General features: G+C 55.4%; 1 protein-coding gene across 1 annotated transcript; it reads right to left on the reverse strand.

The window, feature by feature from the left end:
- Positions 1–2867: 2867 nt before the first annotated feature.
- Positions 2868–16811, reverse strand: ITIH3 (inter-alpha-trypsin inhibitor heavy chain 3). The gene is made up of 20 exons (XM_054483894.1): positions 16700–16811; positions 15974–15994; positions 14950–15116; positions 14754–14858; positions 14330–14492; positions 13668–13781; positions 12514–12639; positions 12118–12234; positions 11681–11849; positions 10936–11061; positions 10454–10635; positions 9079–9264; positions 8792–8931; positions 7632–7786; positions 5528–5563; positions 5260–5373; positions 4560–4764; positions 3749–3918; positions 3444–3555; positions 2868–3113 (listed from the first exon to the last, which is right to left on the reverse strand). Exons 1-20 carry the CDS (start codon positions 16790–16792, stop codon positions 2984–2986), a joined length of 2631 nt encoding a protein of 876 aa, XP_054339869.1. The 5' UTR covers positions 16793–16811; the 3' UTR covers positions 2868–2983.
- Positions 16812–16866: the final 55 nt, after the last annotated feature.

The raw sequence follows: 16866 nt of genomic DNA on the forward strand, positions 1-16866 counted from the left end.
CAGCACCTGCGGGGCAGGTGTTTTCTGTGACAGTTGGAAATAGGCCCATGTTCTTCACTCTTTCATCCAGCAAGTGCTTTCCAGCTTGTGCCAGGCCCTAGGCTGAGTACTGTGGGCACATTGGGCACCATGGCAGACACAGTGCCTGTGGTGATAACTGCCACCCAGAAAATAGCCAGGTGCTGCAGGAGCCCAGAGGGAGACATGGGGATGACCAGGAAGCCTGGGGGTGGCAGGGAAAGCTTTCTGCAGGTAATGTGGGAGCTGAGATTTGAAAAATGGAGAGAAGTTAGCCCAGTGGAAAAGGAGGGCAAGGACACCAGGTGATGGGAACAGCGTGCGTCCAGGCCTGGAGCCAGGACACTGTGTGCTAAGTTTGGGGAAGGTGACGGAAGGAGATGCTGTGGGATGAGGTGGAAGGGGAGGGGGGCCGGGCCAGCACAGGTGGTGCACACACCTCACCACAGAGCATGGCTTCTACCGTGAAAGGGGAGGGAGGGCCAGGCAGGGACAGGAGGGACCAGGGTGACGTGGAATGGGGAGAAGGCAGAGTCCACCTAGCTTTTGCCTGCATAGATGGCCTCCCGGCCTATGAGTTGAGGGCAGCCGACTCCTGCCTCTCAACCTGTTCACATGGCTGCTACCTGGAGCTGTCCTCCTGGAGACACCTGAGGAGGACGAGAAACCATAACGAGGATGCCTTTTCACATCCTTCGCGTGGCAAGATCCTTCTCCCCACTGCATAGATGTGGAAACTGACCTCAAGATGACTGTTTTAAAGCTATGTGGGCCAGGGGCAGTGGCTCACACCTATAATCCCTGCACTTTGGGAGGCTGAGGCGGGCAGATCGCTTGAACCCAGGAGTTCGAGACCAGCCTGAACAATATGGCAAAACCCTGTCTCTGCAAAAAATACAAACATTAGCCGGGTGTGATTGTCCATGCCTGTAGTCCCAGCTACTCTGGAGGCTGAAGTGGGAGGATCACCTGAGCCTGAGAAGTCGAGGCTGCAGTGAGCAGTGATCATACCACTGCACCACTGCAGCCTGGGCGATGGGAGCGAGACCCCATCTCAAGAAAAATAATAAATAATAGCCATATGGCTCCTCAACCAACCCAGGCTTGAACAGAATGGTGGGACTTGCCCACTATGGAGGGTTCCTTTCTCAGGCCTGGGCCCTTTTAGCCAGTCCAGCCTGGCCTCCTGCCACATTCACCCTGGGGCTATGAGGAGGCCTTCAAGATGGGAGCCATGTCTATGTGGCCCCCTCCCTAGAGCAACAACAGGCACCGGTCTGCCATTAGCATCCTGTAGCCACAAGGGGGGGCTCCTCTGATGACAAACATTTGCCCCTGGACTGCCCTTCATGGCCTCTAGTCCTCTCTCCAGGGACCCCTGCACTGGGAGGCAGGACAACTTCCTTTCATGTCCCCAAGGCCACATGCCACGCCCCGCTGACATTTGTGGCACTCCCCAGTCCGATTCTAACCTCCTCCAGTCTTATTGTGCCCCCTGCTCTGACATCAGGCAAAGCCACTCACTGCGTCCTCTGAATGGGGTACTGTCTGCCCAGCATGCCCTTACCCCCTCCCCACCCCAAGGCAGAGAGAACAGCAGAGGCAGAGGATGTGGGCAGGAGGGCTTATGTTTGCACAGTTGAGAGCAGCCTGTGTGTCTGGAACCCAGAAAGTAAGGGAAGCACCTGGTGTATGAGGGGAAGCTGGAGAGGCCATAGGAGGGACTTCTGTCATGGTTCCAAGAGCAAAGGATGGAAGATGTCATTTGCAGGGATTTAGTCAGCAAGTGGTGATCACATCTGCTCTGTAAAAAGCTCTCTATGGGAAGCAATAGAGGAGGCAGGGAGACTCAGGAAGTGGCAGTTGCAGTTGTCCAGGTGGGAGAGGGTTATCCAGACTGGAGAGGTCTCAGAGCCCCTCGTCCAGGAACCTCTCTCTGACCCTCTACCCCACCACAGACTCATTGGGAGGATACACCAAGTGGTCATCATAAGGTACAATCAGAGGATCCCAGAGATGCCTGGGCCAGCTGAAGACAAACGAGCACTCATGAAAATAGGAACTGGATTACTCAACTGTACCCCCAGATCCTGGCCTAAGATATTGTGTTTATCTGCTGAATTGATGGATGGGTATGTGGGTGGATGGGTGTGTGAATTGATGGTTGGATTGGATGGATGGAAGGATGGACAGATGGAGAGATGGACAGATGGTAGGATGGATGGGTGGATGGATGCATAGTTGGATGATGAATAGGTAGCTGGGGGATGAATGGATGAATGGACAGATGGTTGGAGGGATAGATAGATAGGTTGATGGGTGGATGCATGCATGGTGGAGGGATAGATGGATGAGTGGATACACGGGTGAACAGATGGTTGCATGGTGAATGGGTGGGTGGGTGAGTGAATGGATGGATGGGTGGAGGGATGGGTGGATGGATGGTGGATAGATGGATGGATAGATGGAAGAGTGGCTGACATCCCCATTTAGATGTGGGCTGAGTCTGCACTGGAGTATTATCTACTTCTAAAGGTCCTGATTGGAGCTCCTGAGCTGGGACCATTTACTTACCTTATGACTTTCCTGGATACTGAAATACATTCAACCCTTCCTGACTTCTCAGAGCCCTTCCTTCAGAGTCAGTTCTTTATTTTTTCCCCCAAGCTGTCATACATTTGACTCCCTAAAGTTCTAGTCCAACCAACTCTGTCTCTCAGCTGTGTCAGCGGAGAGGCCCAAGAAGTTGCCTTCCTGCTAGCCATCCCCTCTTTTGAGCTGCCGTGGGTCCCAGTTGCCTGTTCCCTGGAGCAGAGGCTCATGAAGGCATGTAGAGGCTGGCAGCTGTCTGGTCTCGACCTTGGACTTTATTTTCCCAGCCCCTCCCACAGGCCCCTCTCTGTGCCCATGTCCCAGATGCCACAAAATCTGGGCCATCCATCCCAACATGAGCCAGCGTGTCTACTCAAAACAGGTTGGGGACAATGTAGTCGGTGTGGACACCATCAATCAGCCCTTCTCCGTTGTTGTGGACGAACCAGCACACAACCTTCGTGCCGATGCTGGCATCCTTTCTGTAGTCTTTCTGGGAGCCCCTAGGGAAAGAAGAGAGATGCTGCAATACACGGGGTGGGTAAGATGGCTCCTAGGCTAGCGGACCTGAGATTGAAAAAGGGTGGGAAGTTGGCAATTCTAACAGCCCAGAATTCTTTGGTCAAGAATGACGTTACATGATTTCTCTTTCTAGGAAGCCAAGTTTGGGCTTTTTCTTAATTAGGAAGAGCCTGGTAGGGGCCAAGACCTCAAAGGGAAACAAGGGTACCCCACAGAAGACAAAAGCCCACCAGACTAATGTGCCTGGGCAGCGGGGGCTCTTTCCTCCTCTCGTTGCTGAGCAGGTGAGGGTGTTTTAGAAGTCTCCTCACCTGGTGACAATCAGCTGATGGTTCTTCACCACCAGTGTGGCATCTGGCTTTGTGGGGTCAGAGCCTGGCCGGATGTCAGACACTTTAAAGTCAAAGGGTTGGAAGAATTGCCCTGGGAAGAAAAATATTCATGCTGTCAGCCCCTGGCCATTGCCACGGGTAACGTGGCCACTGGCCTTTCAGGGTTGATGCAAAGGCTGAATGGGGTGTTGTGAGCTGGGTACGGGGTGCCTAGGAAGGCCTTGTGTATGTCTTTCCCATGCTGCTCTCAGGCCTGAACAGCCTGCAGTCTGAACACTTCGTACCCAGCAGCCCATGCGTCTGTGCTGACATCCGGTGACTGTCCACCACGTAGAAACCTAGAAAGTCACGGTGGACAGGATGTTTCTTCCACACCTGGTGTAGGACGACCACAAAGGTAACCCCATCTCCAAAGGAGACCACCATGTTCTTCCTGTTGAGCATCATGGACAGCCTACGAGAGGAAGCCAGAAAGTGGCTTTGGGGCCCAGTGGCCGTGACACTGGGCATCTGATTCAAGGGCGTCTTGGTGGGGCCTCCCCTGTACATGGCACCCGAGGGCCCACAGACTCCAGAAACTATCTCAGGGGCGTTGGAAAGAGGATGCCTCATGCACACTGTCTCCCCTCCCGTGAGTGGATCCTTGCGTGTCTATAAGTGGGAAAGAGAGGGCTGGCCTATGAATCTGGAGGCCTGTGGTCCAGCCCCAGCTAAGCCACTGACTTCCTGAGTGACATTGGGCAGGCTCCACACCTTCTCTGAGCCTCAGTGGGAGGCTCTGGGGGATCTGAAGACAGGAGAGCTAAGAAGACAAGAGCAGCCACAGAAGAGGCAAATGGGGGCCATTATCACCTAACGCCTTCACCCAACCAGCTGAACTGTGCAGCTACCAATTCTAGCTCTGACAGGGCCCCAGGGTTTGGTTGGGGGCCACTATGGTCCCCCTCTCCTGTGGCAGGAGACTGGATTCTGGAGTCTCTGATCTTTCCTGTGACCCCCATGGATCTCTTGTCCTGGGATTTGTCTAAATCCCTCAAGAGCCTCCTTAGACTCTCAGCCTGTAGTCCACCTTGGAGACCTTTTAGGGGAGCTTACCCATCCTGCATGACTGTGACTGTGTCCAGCCAGCTGAAAGTGCTCTGCACGGCCCTGTTCCACAGGGTGACCTTCTCCGTTGTCACCTCCACCTGGAAGTCCATCTGAGCATTGGCAATGCCCAGTTTTCCAAAGTAAGTCTTTTTGGTCTTGGAGTCGGGGCTGCCTCTCTTGTCGCCGATGATCTGCCCGTTCACTGTGAGGCCTGCCAGAGGGATGGGGCAAGGAGAGAGACTAGCGAGAACTTCTGAGTCCAGATTGCCTTTAGGGGTGTGCCTTCCTCTTCAACCAGACTGGCTGAGGGGCAGCAGAGTGGGGGGCTACAAGAGAGGCCAGGACTTCAGAGCCCAAGCCTGTTGGTTCCTAGACACTCTAGGTTTGGGTCATGCTGGGACATTGTGGGTCTGCCCCTTGCCTGGGCCAGGGAGTGTTGTTCAGAGAAAAACCATTCCCCAGACACAGGCTGGGTCCTACCCTAGGCCCAGGCGGCCCATTCATGCTAATCGTCTCCCAATAGCACTGGCATGTAGGGCTGAGCAAGCCTGTGGCCCTGGGCACTCCCCACCCCCAGGGGTTTCTCTGCATGTGAAGACGATGCCTTACTGGGCAGAGTGAGAACCCGGTCCCTGTGCCTACCTGGGGGGACCCAAGCCCTCCCAGGAAGAGCCCCCTGGCCCCGGCCCTAGCCCACAAGCCTCACCTGTGACTGGGTCCTGAATAAGGCGCAGCACTGTGCCTGGGGCTTCATCGATGTTGAAGCAGAGGGCATCGTCTTTCTCCGGAACTTGGATGATGAAGTGGGGGTCCCCATCCACTGGTGACACATTAGAGAAGGGGCTGACTCCCGGGGCCTCTCATCATACCTGGGGCCTCCCCCAGCCTTCTGGCCTCCATGGGCTCAACTCTGAGACAGGCAGGAGCACGTGCCCAGGCCCCTGAGCCTTCCCCAGGAGCAGCCAGGGACTCACCGTAGTAGTAGGGGTTTTGAGGAGGCTGGTAGCTGGCTGCAGATACAAAGGGAGAGGGTGCTGAGCTAAGCAAGTGGCCCTGGGAGGCGCCCGACGACCCCCATAGGAGTTCAGCTTATGCCCCTCCCCTTCCCGCTTGCTAATGCCATTGCCCTCCCACCCCGCAATCTCCTCAGGGCACACTGTCCATCTGCCCATCCTGGAGAGCTGAGTGAGTAGCCACTGCGGAGGGACACATGGCAGGGGCAGGCTCTAAGCAGTGGGAGGAGTGGTAGCTGCCAGCGTGTACTCACTCAGGTAAGACATGGCGGGGCTCACCGGTGTGGCTGAAAAGCCGAAGGGCAGTAGTGATCAGGGTCTAGGGGTTCCTTCTCCCTCCCCGTGCCTTCTCCAGCCCCGTGCCTTCTGCCTGTCTTAGTGCTGCTGGGCCCCAGAGGGGCACCAACACTGGCAGATAGAGGTGGAGATGTGACCCCAAAGATTAGGCTTTGGAAATCAGGCACATCCAGGGAAGCCCTTTATGGGGCTGGTGGCAATGGAATGTGATTTTAATGTTGGGGCAGGGCTTTTTGATGTGGCTGAAATATCAGCTTCTCTCTCTTGAGTAATGCTCACAGCAAACATCTGCCCCACCCCTGGGCTTCCCACCCCCTAGGTGGGGTGAGTGAGGCTCACGGCTGTCTGTTGCTTCTTGGTAGTAAACACCCACCCACACGTGCACACAGGTGCACACATATGCGTGCACATGCATATATGTACTCACATGCACTGGTACATTTGTCAGGGCTGTTCTGAGGGGAACGTGATGGCCCAGTCCAAATGTGCCGTGCTTATAGATGGAGGTGGGGCAGGCCAGTAGGGGCTGGGGAGGCCCTGCCTAGTGGCAGGGAGTTTGTGAGGTTCCAGTTTTGTGGTGAGAGAGGCACAGAGGACTGTGATCCCCAGCAATTCCCAGCATGGGCATTGGGGCCAGACTGCCTTGGCCTAAGTACCACCTTGGCCATCTGCTGAGTCTGTGAGCAAACAGACTGAGCAAATTAACCCCCCGTGCCTCAATTTCCCCATTGTAAAATGGGGATCATAAAAGGGCCCTCTTGGAGGGTTGCTATGGGATTAATGAAGTATAAATGACTGACATGCTAAATTGCTCATTTTTGCAGGTCATAGATACTGTCATACTGATTGTCTCTCCCTGGGCAAGGGAAGCCACCCCCAATTAACTTACAGGGATCGTCAGGCTCAGAGAGGGGCACATTCATGATTTGGCAATAGGGCTGGGCCTGAGCCCAGGTGTCCCAAGTGTGCCCCCATGGCTGGGGGTCCTATCTTGCTTGGAAAGTCCTCCTCAGTTCTCTCGTCTCCCTTCCATAATGCCCATCCCGGTGGCTGGCTAAAGCTTACCTTCTGCATCTGCAGGTGCAGCAAGGGAGGAAGAGGAGAAATGCATTAGAAGCCATAGGGCACTGGTGAGCAGGGACCAGAGTTGGCTGCTTGGCCAACCAGCCCTAGGCTGTGGACCTCCCAGCAGCCAGCTATTCCCCCACTGGGTGTCCCCTGGAATTAGGAGTTCTTGGAAGCCAGAGGCCTGGCCTGGCCACGCCCAGCTCTTTGCCTCCCATGTCTCCCAATGCCAATCCCCCACAACCACACACAGACCCTGTACCTAGTTGCAGTGGGCATTTGGGACCCCCGTTGAGTAGGGCAGTCTGGGGTCTGGTTGAGGGGGTCCCAGCCTCCAGCTCTCAGGGACTCTTCCCCTAACAATCTCCAGATGCCTGGTAGCCTGCTGCAGGCCTTTCATGTTGGAAGTGCTTCTTCTTGTCTAACTAAGCCCTTCCATGCTACAGCCTCAGTCCTTTTCCTTGAAATGTCCCATGGGCACTGTGCCCCCTTTACTCACTTCCCTTTAGAGGTGCAGAGGCTCCTATTCACCCCACACCCCACTGTCCATGCTGACTGCTTCACGCTCCACCCCACTTTCCCCAGCCTGTGGCCAGTTTTCCTTCAGATGCCCCACTTCAGCAGGTCTGGTCTCCCCAGCCTCCCCAGGGAGGGTGCCCAGCACAGGAGGCCTCCGGGTTCCGGTCTCCATCCCTATCCCCACCTTCCCCAGGCTTGTCAGCAATGGCCCTCTCATCCTCGTTGTCCTCAGGCTTGGTCACCACCATGGAGGTCAGTGGAGTCACAAAGTGATACTTGAGGGACAGGTCTAGGGCCCGGGCCGTGAGGTTCTCCTTCTCCTCGCCATGGGCATTCTTGCTGTGAGGAGGGGCCAGTCAGGAGGACAGCCTGGAGAGCAGCACCCTGCCCGCTTCTCCTGCACTGGAGCGGTGGACGCAGCTGGAGATTCCCACTCCACCTTCCCCATTGTGGGGTCCACCAGGGTACAGCCCAGTTGGGCTCAGAGAAGACTGGCTCACAACTCCCTGGGGCATGTGAACAAGCCCTGTTTCCTCGCTGGGCCTTGGTTTCCCCACCTATAAAACATAAGGACCGGCCAGGCATGGTGGCTCACGCCTGTAATCCCAGCACTTTGGGAGGCCGAGGCGGGTGAAACACCTGAGGTCAGGAGTTCGAGATCAGCCTGGCCAACATGGTGAAACCCCGTCTCTACTAAAAATACAAAAATTAGCCAGGCGTGGTGGTGCATGCCTGTAATTCCAGCTACTTGGGAGGCTGAGGCAGGAGAATTGCTTCAACCCAGGAGTCGGAGGTTGCAATGAACCGAGATCGCACCATTGCACTCCAGCCTGGGCGACAGAGGGAGACCCTCTCTCTATAAATAAATAAATAAATAAATAAAATAAGGGGCTACAACAGCCACTCACAATGGTGTCCATGTGTGGAGCACTCAGCATGTGCTAGATTGTGTACTAACGGCTTCACAGGCTAATACCACCCACACCAACACTGACCCTCTCAGTGGGCTCAGCTCTGCCCCCTGGGCACTGAGGGCTGGGATCCCGGCCTTCAGTTCCACTCAGCCTCACCACCCCTGGGCCATGCCCAGTGTGGGCAGCAGGGTGCTGAGATCCCCCCTACCCCGGGGGCACTCCCAGGCTGCTGGCCACGGGGCTTGCCCACTTGAGCCTTGGGGCTGACAGGATGGGGAGTGGTGGCCTGGGGTTCCTTACAGACTGCTCTACAAACAGTTCCTGGGCTGGGCCAAGAAGAGGGCAGGACCGCTGGGACTGCGTACGGGGGTGCCCTTGCGTCGGAGCCCAGCCAGGAGTAGGCACAGGTGGGGGCTGGGACCCTGCTCACCGCTTCTCCAGTAGCTGCTCGATGGTGAGGTAGGCCCAGAGCCGCTCAATGTAATTCCCAAAGATATAGTCCCGCTCCTGCAGGGCCTTCTCCATCTCCTTCATGTCCACCTCCTCTGTGAAGGTCAGGTCGTTGGTAGCCTGGGGTGGGGGTGGAAGGAGGCAAGGGGCTAGAGGCCTGGGTGGATCAGGTTCAGGGGCCACCACTCCTGGACCCTCATGAGGCCAGAGCCCTACCACTGCTGATACCCCATCCCCAGCACACTTCCAGGCCCTGTCCCCACTCACCCCATGGCCCTTCACATCTGCTTTAAAGCTGTTCATGTCCTCGTCCACCAGGCGCCCGGCCACCACGATCTCAGAGCCATCGTAGAAGTGCTGGTAAGTGTTCTGGGTGAGGTCCAGGATAGCGTTCTCGGGGTACTCCACCTCCACGCCTGTCAGCAGTGGGTTGGCCACCTCCTCATAGAAGCCCTGAAGTTCAGACGGGGCCAGTCATCTCAAGCCCCAGGTCAGGCTCCCACTGATGCTGCAGCTGGGCATCCATGCCCCAGGGCTGGGCCCGTCCTAATGGCTCCTAATGTTCACTCTGCCTTTCCCTGACTGCATCCTTCAGTCTGTGGGGGCCTCCCCCCACAACTCCCTGCTTCCAGATAAACACAAGGAAGACTAGAAGGGACAGTTTCAGAAGTATTTCCTATTAAAAAAAAAAAAAGAAATATGAAAGGACAGAGTTCTTGGCACAAAGAAAGTATTTAAGGAATGTCTGCTGGAATGAAAGCAAGAAGGAGAAAAAGAAGTAAAGAGAGGCAGATGAGAAGGTGATGTGGACAGGAGTGCAGAGATCCAGAGACAGAGGAGGGAAGGGATGGGGTGGTCGTCCTGCAGAGGTGGAGATGCTGTTACCTGCCTAGAGAAGGAACAAAATTGCCAGATTCAGCAAATACAAAGACAGGACATGCAGCTACATTCAAGGTCAAATAAACAATGAATAATTTTTTAGCGTAGGTATGTCTGTTATGGGTTGAATAGTGTACTCCTAAAGTTCAGCCTTATTTGGAGATAGGGTCTACAAAATAAGGTCATGAGTGTGGGCCCTAATCCAGTATGATTGATGTCCTTATTAAAAGGGGAGTTGGACACAGACATCCAGAGGGAAGACGTGTGCAGACACAGGGAGAAGACAGCCATTGATAAGCCATGGAGAAAAGGAAAGAGGCCTAGAAAGATCCGCCCTCATAGCCCTCAGAAGGAACCAACCCACCGCCACATGGATCTGGGATGTCCGGGCTCTGGAACTGGGAGACAATACATTTCTCTCATTGAAGCCACTCGGTACTTTGGTATGGCAGCCACAGTACACTAATACAATGTCCTGTGCAATATTTGGGGCATACTTACACTACAAAAATTCATTATTTATCAGAAATTCATATTGAACCAGATGTCCTGTGTTTGCTCTGATAATCCTATTGAAGAAGCAGGCCTGTTGTGTAGCCCAAGGACAACATCGGAATCTTTACTGATGGGTAAGAGATAGTCAGAGGTGGATTTTGACTCAAGAGGAAGCTCTTCCTAATAACTAGAACTGTCACCTTATGGAGCAGCTGTCTGAGGAAGTAGTGAGCTCCTTATGCCCGGAAGTGTGCAAGACAAGGCATACCTGCAACTGCAAATCGGCATCAGAGTCCTCATAAATGCGCCGGGCAAACCCATGGTTCTCCAGGGCCATGTTCTCCAGGAAGTTATAATTCAGATTGTTGCCAAAGCCCAGGTTATACAAGGGGAACTTTCCCCCGATAGCATTCCGCACATTCTCTTGGATTTTTTCGGGTCTGCTCTCACCTGTTGGAGAAGGGGGTATTCACAGTCCAGCCCCAGCCCTGGGATGGTCTAGACCAGCTCTGTCTGGGGAGACTGGACTCCTGCATATGCAGAGTTGGTGGAGTCACAACCAAGAGCCCTTGTGGGGCAGGTGGTGGAGAGCCCTGGCAGAGGGAAGCAGGACTCTGCCCTTGAGGGGCTCCCAGACCACAGGGAACCCAGGGAAGAGCTGCCCCAGGTTTTCCAATGAGCCAGCTACAGAGCCAGGAGCAGCAGCCGAGCGCTCCAGCCCTAGCTCAAAACCATACCCGTGCTCCTCACCAACATTGGCATCCCCGTCAGTCAGCATGATGACGATGGAGGTGCTCCTCTCTGGGACTCTGTGCTCCTCTCGGGCCTTGTTCAGCATACTGATGCCCCTCAGCAGCCCGTCATTGATATTGGTCACTGGGACACAGACAGACAGCACCGTGGAAGGGTGTCCTCAGGGTGCCAGTGTGCAGACAGGCTGGAGCGGAGGAGGCTGGGACAGCCGGCCCCACTCATGTGCCCACGGACCCTATCTGCCAGCCCATGGTGGTACTCAGCAAACAATGAATGAACCACCACATGAACAAACAAACAACTTCCACTTTCAAATGGGGATGAAAGGCACATGGTGAAGACGAAAAGCACATGGCGATTGTGAAAGCCCTTTGGCAAAGAGTTGGATGGACTCCCAGCCCCTCTTGCTGGGAGGAGAGGGGAGCGGTGTAGACATCATGTGCCATTTTCCATATGAAACAGGGCCAAGAAGAAGGGTTCTCTGTGGCCTTATCTTGCTGGGACTTGTGGGATACCAGGATCATGGATTAGAAACAGAAAGAATGGGTTTCCCTAGACCAAAGAGAAGACAGCCGATATTCTGTCTTCAAGCCTGAGGACCATCCACTCCCACCTCTACCCCAGCTCGGATCTGAAGGGCCTGAGACCAGCAGAGTCCCTGCCCTAAGATGGGGGTTGCAGGCTGCTCAGGGACAGAGGGAGGCGCCACTAGGAGGCGCGTGGGCTCCAGTTCCGCTCTTACTTCCTTTATCCTCCATGCTCTTCACAAACGTCCTGGCCTCCTGGAGGTTTTCGGGCGTGGCCTGGACTAAGTGCTCTTTCCATGTGGATACATCTCCACTGAACAGGATGAAATTCAGATAGTCTTCCTTTTTCATATCTTCCAGGATTCTGAGAAGGGCCTCCTTTGTCTGGAGGAAAGAGAGACAAAGAGCTGGGAGAAGCCGCAGCAGAGAGTGAGGTCCCTTCTCAGCTCAGCAGGCGGTGCAGCCCACGCCATCTGCACCAGCGAGCCCTGCCTGAGGCTTGCCACAGAAGCGGGCAGAGGCCATGAGCCTTCTCTTATCCTGTCCCCTTTCTCCTCATTCACCACAAGAATCGGCTTTTTCCACTTAAAAAAAGAAATCTCCTCCACCCCTTACTCCCGCGAGCCCTGGCTGTGCCACTGGCGCTGAGTACCTGCTCTAATTTCCGACCAGCCATGGAGCCGCTGATGTCAATCACGAAGGCCACGTTCTTAGGCACCACTGGAAGGCCTTGAGGTGCAAAGAAGTGCACGAAGTAGCCATTGACTATCTGGAAAGTGGGGAGAGGGATGGAGGCCGGTGTCCTTTTAGCAACACCACATTGACTATTCTTGCAGGTAGAAGCCAGACATTTACCAGCCCAAGAAAAAGACGTTCCTATCCCACCCTCTAGGGGGTGCTGCACCAGGCTCTAGGCCATCAGCTGTCCCACATCCTGTAAGAAAACAGCCTTGGGCTGAGGACCCAGGGTGATGGCACTAGATGCAGCTGCAGCCCCTCCCCACCAGCCCTCGCCCCACCCTGATGATGAATCAGCCAGCCCGGGTACCTGCACGTTACCAGGAGATTCTCTGTTCACGTCATAGGTGATAGTGAAATCTCCATTGAGGAGGGAGTCTGTACAGGTTGGGCATGAACGCTGTTGGTCTAAGCTGGGCTTGAAGGACACATGGCCCTAAGGGACGGAGATGAAAGACCTTGCTCAGCTCGGCCATGGCCAGGGAGACCTCAGTCCTTAGCTGAGGGAGCAGAGGTGCAGCCTCACAGGGAGGAGCCCTTAGCAGGGCAGAAGCTAGCAAGAGCTGGAGGCCTGGGCAGCCTTGCCCGCCGGCGGCGTGCTCTGCAGCTCCCAGGACTCACTGGAAGGCACTGTTTACCACGCTCTGGCCTTTCTGAGCACTGCTCTTCCCCTTGGAGATCAGGGCTCCTGGCGGGGTACAGGCCTTGTCTGATTCAGCTTCCAGCTCCCTTTTTCTTGGCCTCACACACCCATTAGCCCAGGCTACCTTGGAGCTTAGCACTGAGAAGCTACTTAGGGAAGGGGTAGCTTCCCATTAAAAGGAATTTCTTGTAGGTTTGGAATGTTGGTGTGTGGGTGCCAAGAGGAGGGGAGGGGAAAAGGAGGAGAAAGGGGAGGAGGAGGGTCCTGGGGCAGGATGTGGCCCTGCAGAAGCCAGCAGTCCTCTGAGTGTGTGCCCCTCGGGCCTCGCCCTGGAAGTCCTGGATGACTGGTTTGTTGTTTAAACAAACATTTATTCACCCACTGTCCACTGCCATTAAGGCCCCTAGAACAGCTGGTAGCCTTGGGGACTGGAGCCAACCACCCAGCACCAAGAATGAAGTTCTCTTTAGTCTTTCACCCCTCGTTGTGGAGTCAGTAGATCTAAATGACTCCCTTGGGCCTCAGCCTCCGGACCTGTAAAACAGGGAAGATAAGCCCTGCCCTGTCCATTTCCCAAGGGGGAACAGGACCAGGCTTTGTAAATGGCTCCTCTGGCAGGTCATTGTCAGCAGCCCCTGCCCTCAGCATCCTCACTCCCAACCCCAGTGGGCAAGGAGGAAGGTGATAGTTGCAGATTGATCCCCAGCCCCACCCCAATACATGCATGCTTGCAGCAGCTAAGCCCTGGGCTGCAGGCTTGTTCTGCTGGAGTCAGTTTTCCTGTCCCCTGCCCCACCAGGTCTGAGAGGCATCTACATCACCTTTTTCCCTGAGAAGGACTTGGTGAGGGCGCTTCCCAGGAGGTCGTTGGTGATGAAAGAGGCCTCAGCGTCCAGCATGCTGATTCCCTGAGGCTCGAAGATGTCTACCTCGATCTGAAATGGCCAAAGTAAGGAAATGTCACTCAGTGACCGCAGAGGCCAGTTCCCAGAACAAGGCCAATGGGAATGAGATGGGTCTGTGGTGATGCAGGGACCCTCTAGGACAGTGCTGAGGGCCAAGCCTGGTGTCTCCCACTGGGAAAGTGACCACAGGGGCTTGAAGGAGAGTATGCTGATCCTGAGGTGTTACCACCGCCTGCCATATGCACCCAAAATTCCACCACTGATGCTTTTCCTTTGGCTTTCAGCTTTGAGGTAGGAAAAATGCCCATGTGCCCAGTGAGAAGCCTTACAGAGGCACTTGCTGGTGTTGCCCTTGAGGGCCCAGCACCGAATCTGCATCTGTGGAGTCCGTCCCAGCCTCTTCCCCTTGGCCCCAGATGCTGTGGCCAGAACCATTGAATTCCTCCAGCCTTCCCAGCCAAGGATGGGGGATGCCGTGAGGCAGAACTTTTGTTTTTGACCCCCGTCTGAGACTGCCCCATGGGCGGGTTCCTGCACCCTGCTGCCGTCCCCCCAGGTCTGCAGGGGCGGTTGATTACCTCGAAGTGTTTGACCAGTTGCTTAGGCTGGACCTTGAGGTACATCTCGTACTTGCCCTTGTGCCTCTTCAGCAGCTCCTCGTAGGTTAGCTCGAAGGTGACTTTGCTGCCTGCAGCCACGTTGACGGAGACTGTGAACTTCTCCAGCTTCCTCCCAGAGGCCCTGAACAGGGTGCGAGATGGTGACTCCCTCAAAGACTGCAGGAGCCCACCCTTCCTCGGCCTTTGGCCCCAGGCCCAGCCCTTTGGCAAGGGAGATCCCTAACCATTCTGAGCCTCACTAGCCTCAGCCTCAACATGGGATAATGGCAAAATTATGGGCACATTCTGCTATACCAATAATAATAGCTGTTGTTGTTGTTTGTAGCCCTGAAGGCCCTTGGATCCCAGACATTCTCCCCAAGGCCTGGGAGTCCACACTTACTTGACCAAGCCGGCCGTCTTGCCCTGGGACACAGCCTTTTCATACTGCTTCTTGGCAACTTCCTTCTCCTTGACATTCCCAGGGTAGATAACACCGTCGATGGTCCTGCAGGGAAAGAGAGTTGGGGGTGGGGGGATCACACTGGGCCAGACCCCCTGTTCCCGAGCCCAGAGCCAGCAGCCATGGTGGTACCCACAAGGTGAAGTTGGTGATGAAGGCCGTCTTGGGCAGCTCCACATCAAAGGAAACCTCTTTGGCCGTGTCTGCATGGTTGACCACTCTCGTGGTGACAACATTGTGAGCAAAACGGGAGGTCACCTTGGAGTTGATTTTGGTACTGTAGACCTCGATGCCATTGGCCACCTTTGGGGAGGTGGGTGGAGAATCAGCCAGACTGGGACACTGGAGAAGCAGGTTTGCAACCCAGCCACCTCCCTTGCAAACCCTTGCAGGCTCTGAGGCCCCTGCCCGGCATGCAACCCTCATCCTCCAGGCCTCCTACATTGGAAGACTTGGTGGCGTCTCCAGTCTCCATGTTCTGGCGGCCACCATTATTCAGATGCTTGTCCTGCCTCCTCAATTCTGCGATCTGTTTGCACACCGCTGCAGCCAGTGAGAGCTTGCCCTTTCCCATCCAGTCACCCTGAGCTCCAGCCATGCGCGGGACACTGGCTCTGGAGCACCTGCCCCTGGCTCTTCCTACTCATCCTCCACACCTCACACTCCCTCTAGCACACAGCCCAGCCCACCTCCTGGGTCTTTAGGTAATTGCCTCATTCTGTCTCCCAAAGAGGAACTGATTTCCTGTGCCAAGGGAAGTCTCCAGACACCCTCTTTCCAATAGGGGTGTTGGATTTCGAGAGGCTCTAGGGAGGTGTTTGAGCCCCCTCCCCCTAGGGATATAAAGATGCTTCGTGAGGGTGTGGCAGGAACCGCTTCACAGAGCCAGGTACCAGCAAGTGCTAAGGAAGTGTCTGCGGAAAGAAGGGATGCCTGTGAGGGGCCCTCTTGGGCTACATCCTGTGAGGTTGGAGGGGTGGTCATTCTGTGACGCTCTTTGCCAGGAGTCCTGTGCTGTTGGAGGCTGCCAGGGCAGGGGGCCGTAAGCTGTTTGCTAGCTGTGAGGAGTCTGCTGTTACAGCCTACACTTTCAGCAGCTGGGCAACCAGCTCTATCCTGCCCTGCCCCACTCCGTCCCACCCCCTGGTGAAAGTTCTTACCCCTTCCGGGAGGCTCCGTTTCTGAAAAAACAAAAACAAACACAAACAGAGGAATCAGGCCAAGGCCAACGCCAAGGCCGCATGACCTGGGAGGCTCTGGGCTGAGACCAGGGGTTCAGTGGTGCCCTGCCCCCCACACACCTGAGTGGCCCCCAGACATAGGACCCTCCAGAGCCACATGTCAGAGTAGGAAGAACTCTGAATAGATCAGGAAACTGAGGTCCAGAGAGGGGCAGGTCTCCAGGTTACCAGGAGAGCAGGGCAGGGGGAGCTGAGCCCAGAGCTCTCTTCACACCCTACATGCCCCACCTCATTCTATCTCCCATTCCGCCTTTCCCTGGCCCCCAGGCTCCTTTAGGCTCCTTCCAGAGCACCCCTGCTCCCGCCACACCCCACAGGGCTCAACGGAGCATTTTGTAGAGGTCACACTCCTTTGAGACTTGAACCTTCATTGCCCCTCAGTGAAGTGAGCAGTTCATGGTGCACTGCTCTTTTGACAGGTGTGGAAGCTGAGGTCCAGGGAGTTTTAAGAGCCTTCCCAGGGTTAGACAACAGGTTAGCATAGGCCTCAGCTGGAGCCCAGTTCTCCCAGTGTCCACACTACTCCCGGCAGCTCAGTGCCCAGCCCTCTGCCTCCTCTTCACTCCACTCAGAGGCCTTGCCCAGCATGATGCCTTCTGCCCATTCCACACCAAGAGCCAGATGGCAAAGAGGGGGCAGACTCACCCCAAGCAGCCGAAAGGGGCTTCTCGGGAAGCCAGAGGCTGCCAAGCTGGAGAGCAGAGCCAAGATGAGACAGGGCCACCATGCAGATGCCATCGCTGAATACTCAGGCCTGGCCCAGGCTCCTTATATGAGCAAGCCTGGTGTTTTCCAAGCAGGGTCAGTGACCT

The sequence above is a fragment of the Pongo pygmaeus genome, chromosome 2 (assembly GCF_028885625.2).
Source record: "Pongo pygmaeus isolate AG05252 chromosome 2, NHGRI_mPonPyg2-v2.0_pri, whole genome shotgun sequence".
Classification (NCBI taxonomy): Eukaryota; Metazoa; Chordata; class Mammalia; order Primates; family Hominidae; genus Pongo; species Pongo pygmaeus.

Bases quoted from the DNA above. Each gene is read 5' to 3' on its own strand.
- ITIH3 (XM_054483894.1), bottom strand. From the start codon at position 16,792: ATGGCATCTGCATGGTGGCCCTGTCTCATCTTGGCTCTGCTCTCCAGC. The intron at 14,859-14,949 runs GTGGGTACCACC...CTTTCCCTGCAG, and splicing joins TTCATCACCAACTTCACCTT to GACCATCGACGGTGTTATCT. The intron at 8,932-9,078 runs GTGAGTGGGGAC...CCCCCACCCCAG, and splicing joins CAGATGTGAAGGGCCATGGG to GCTACCAACGACCTGACCTT.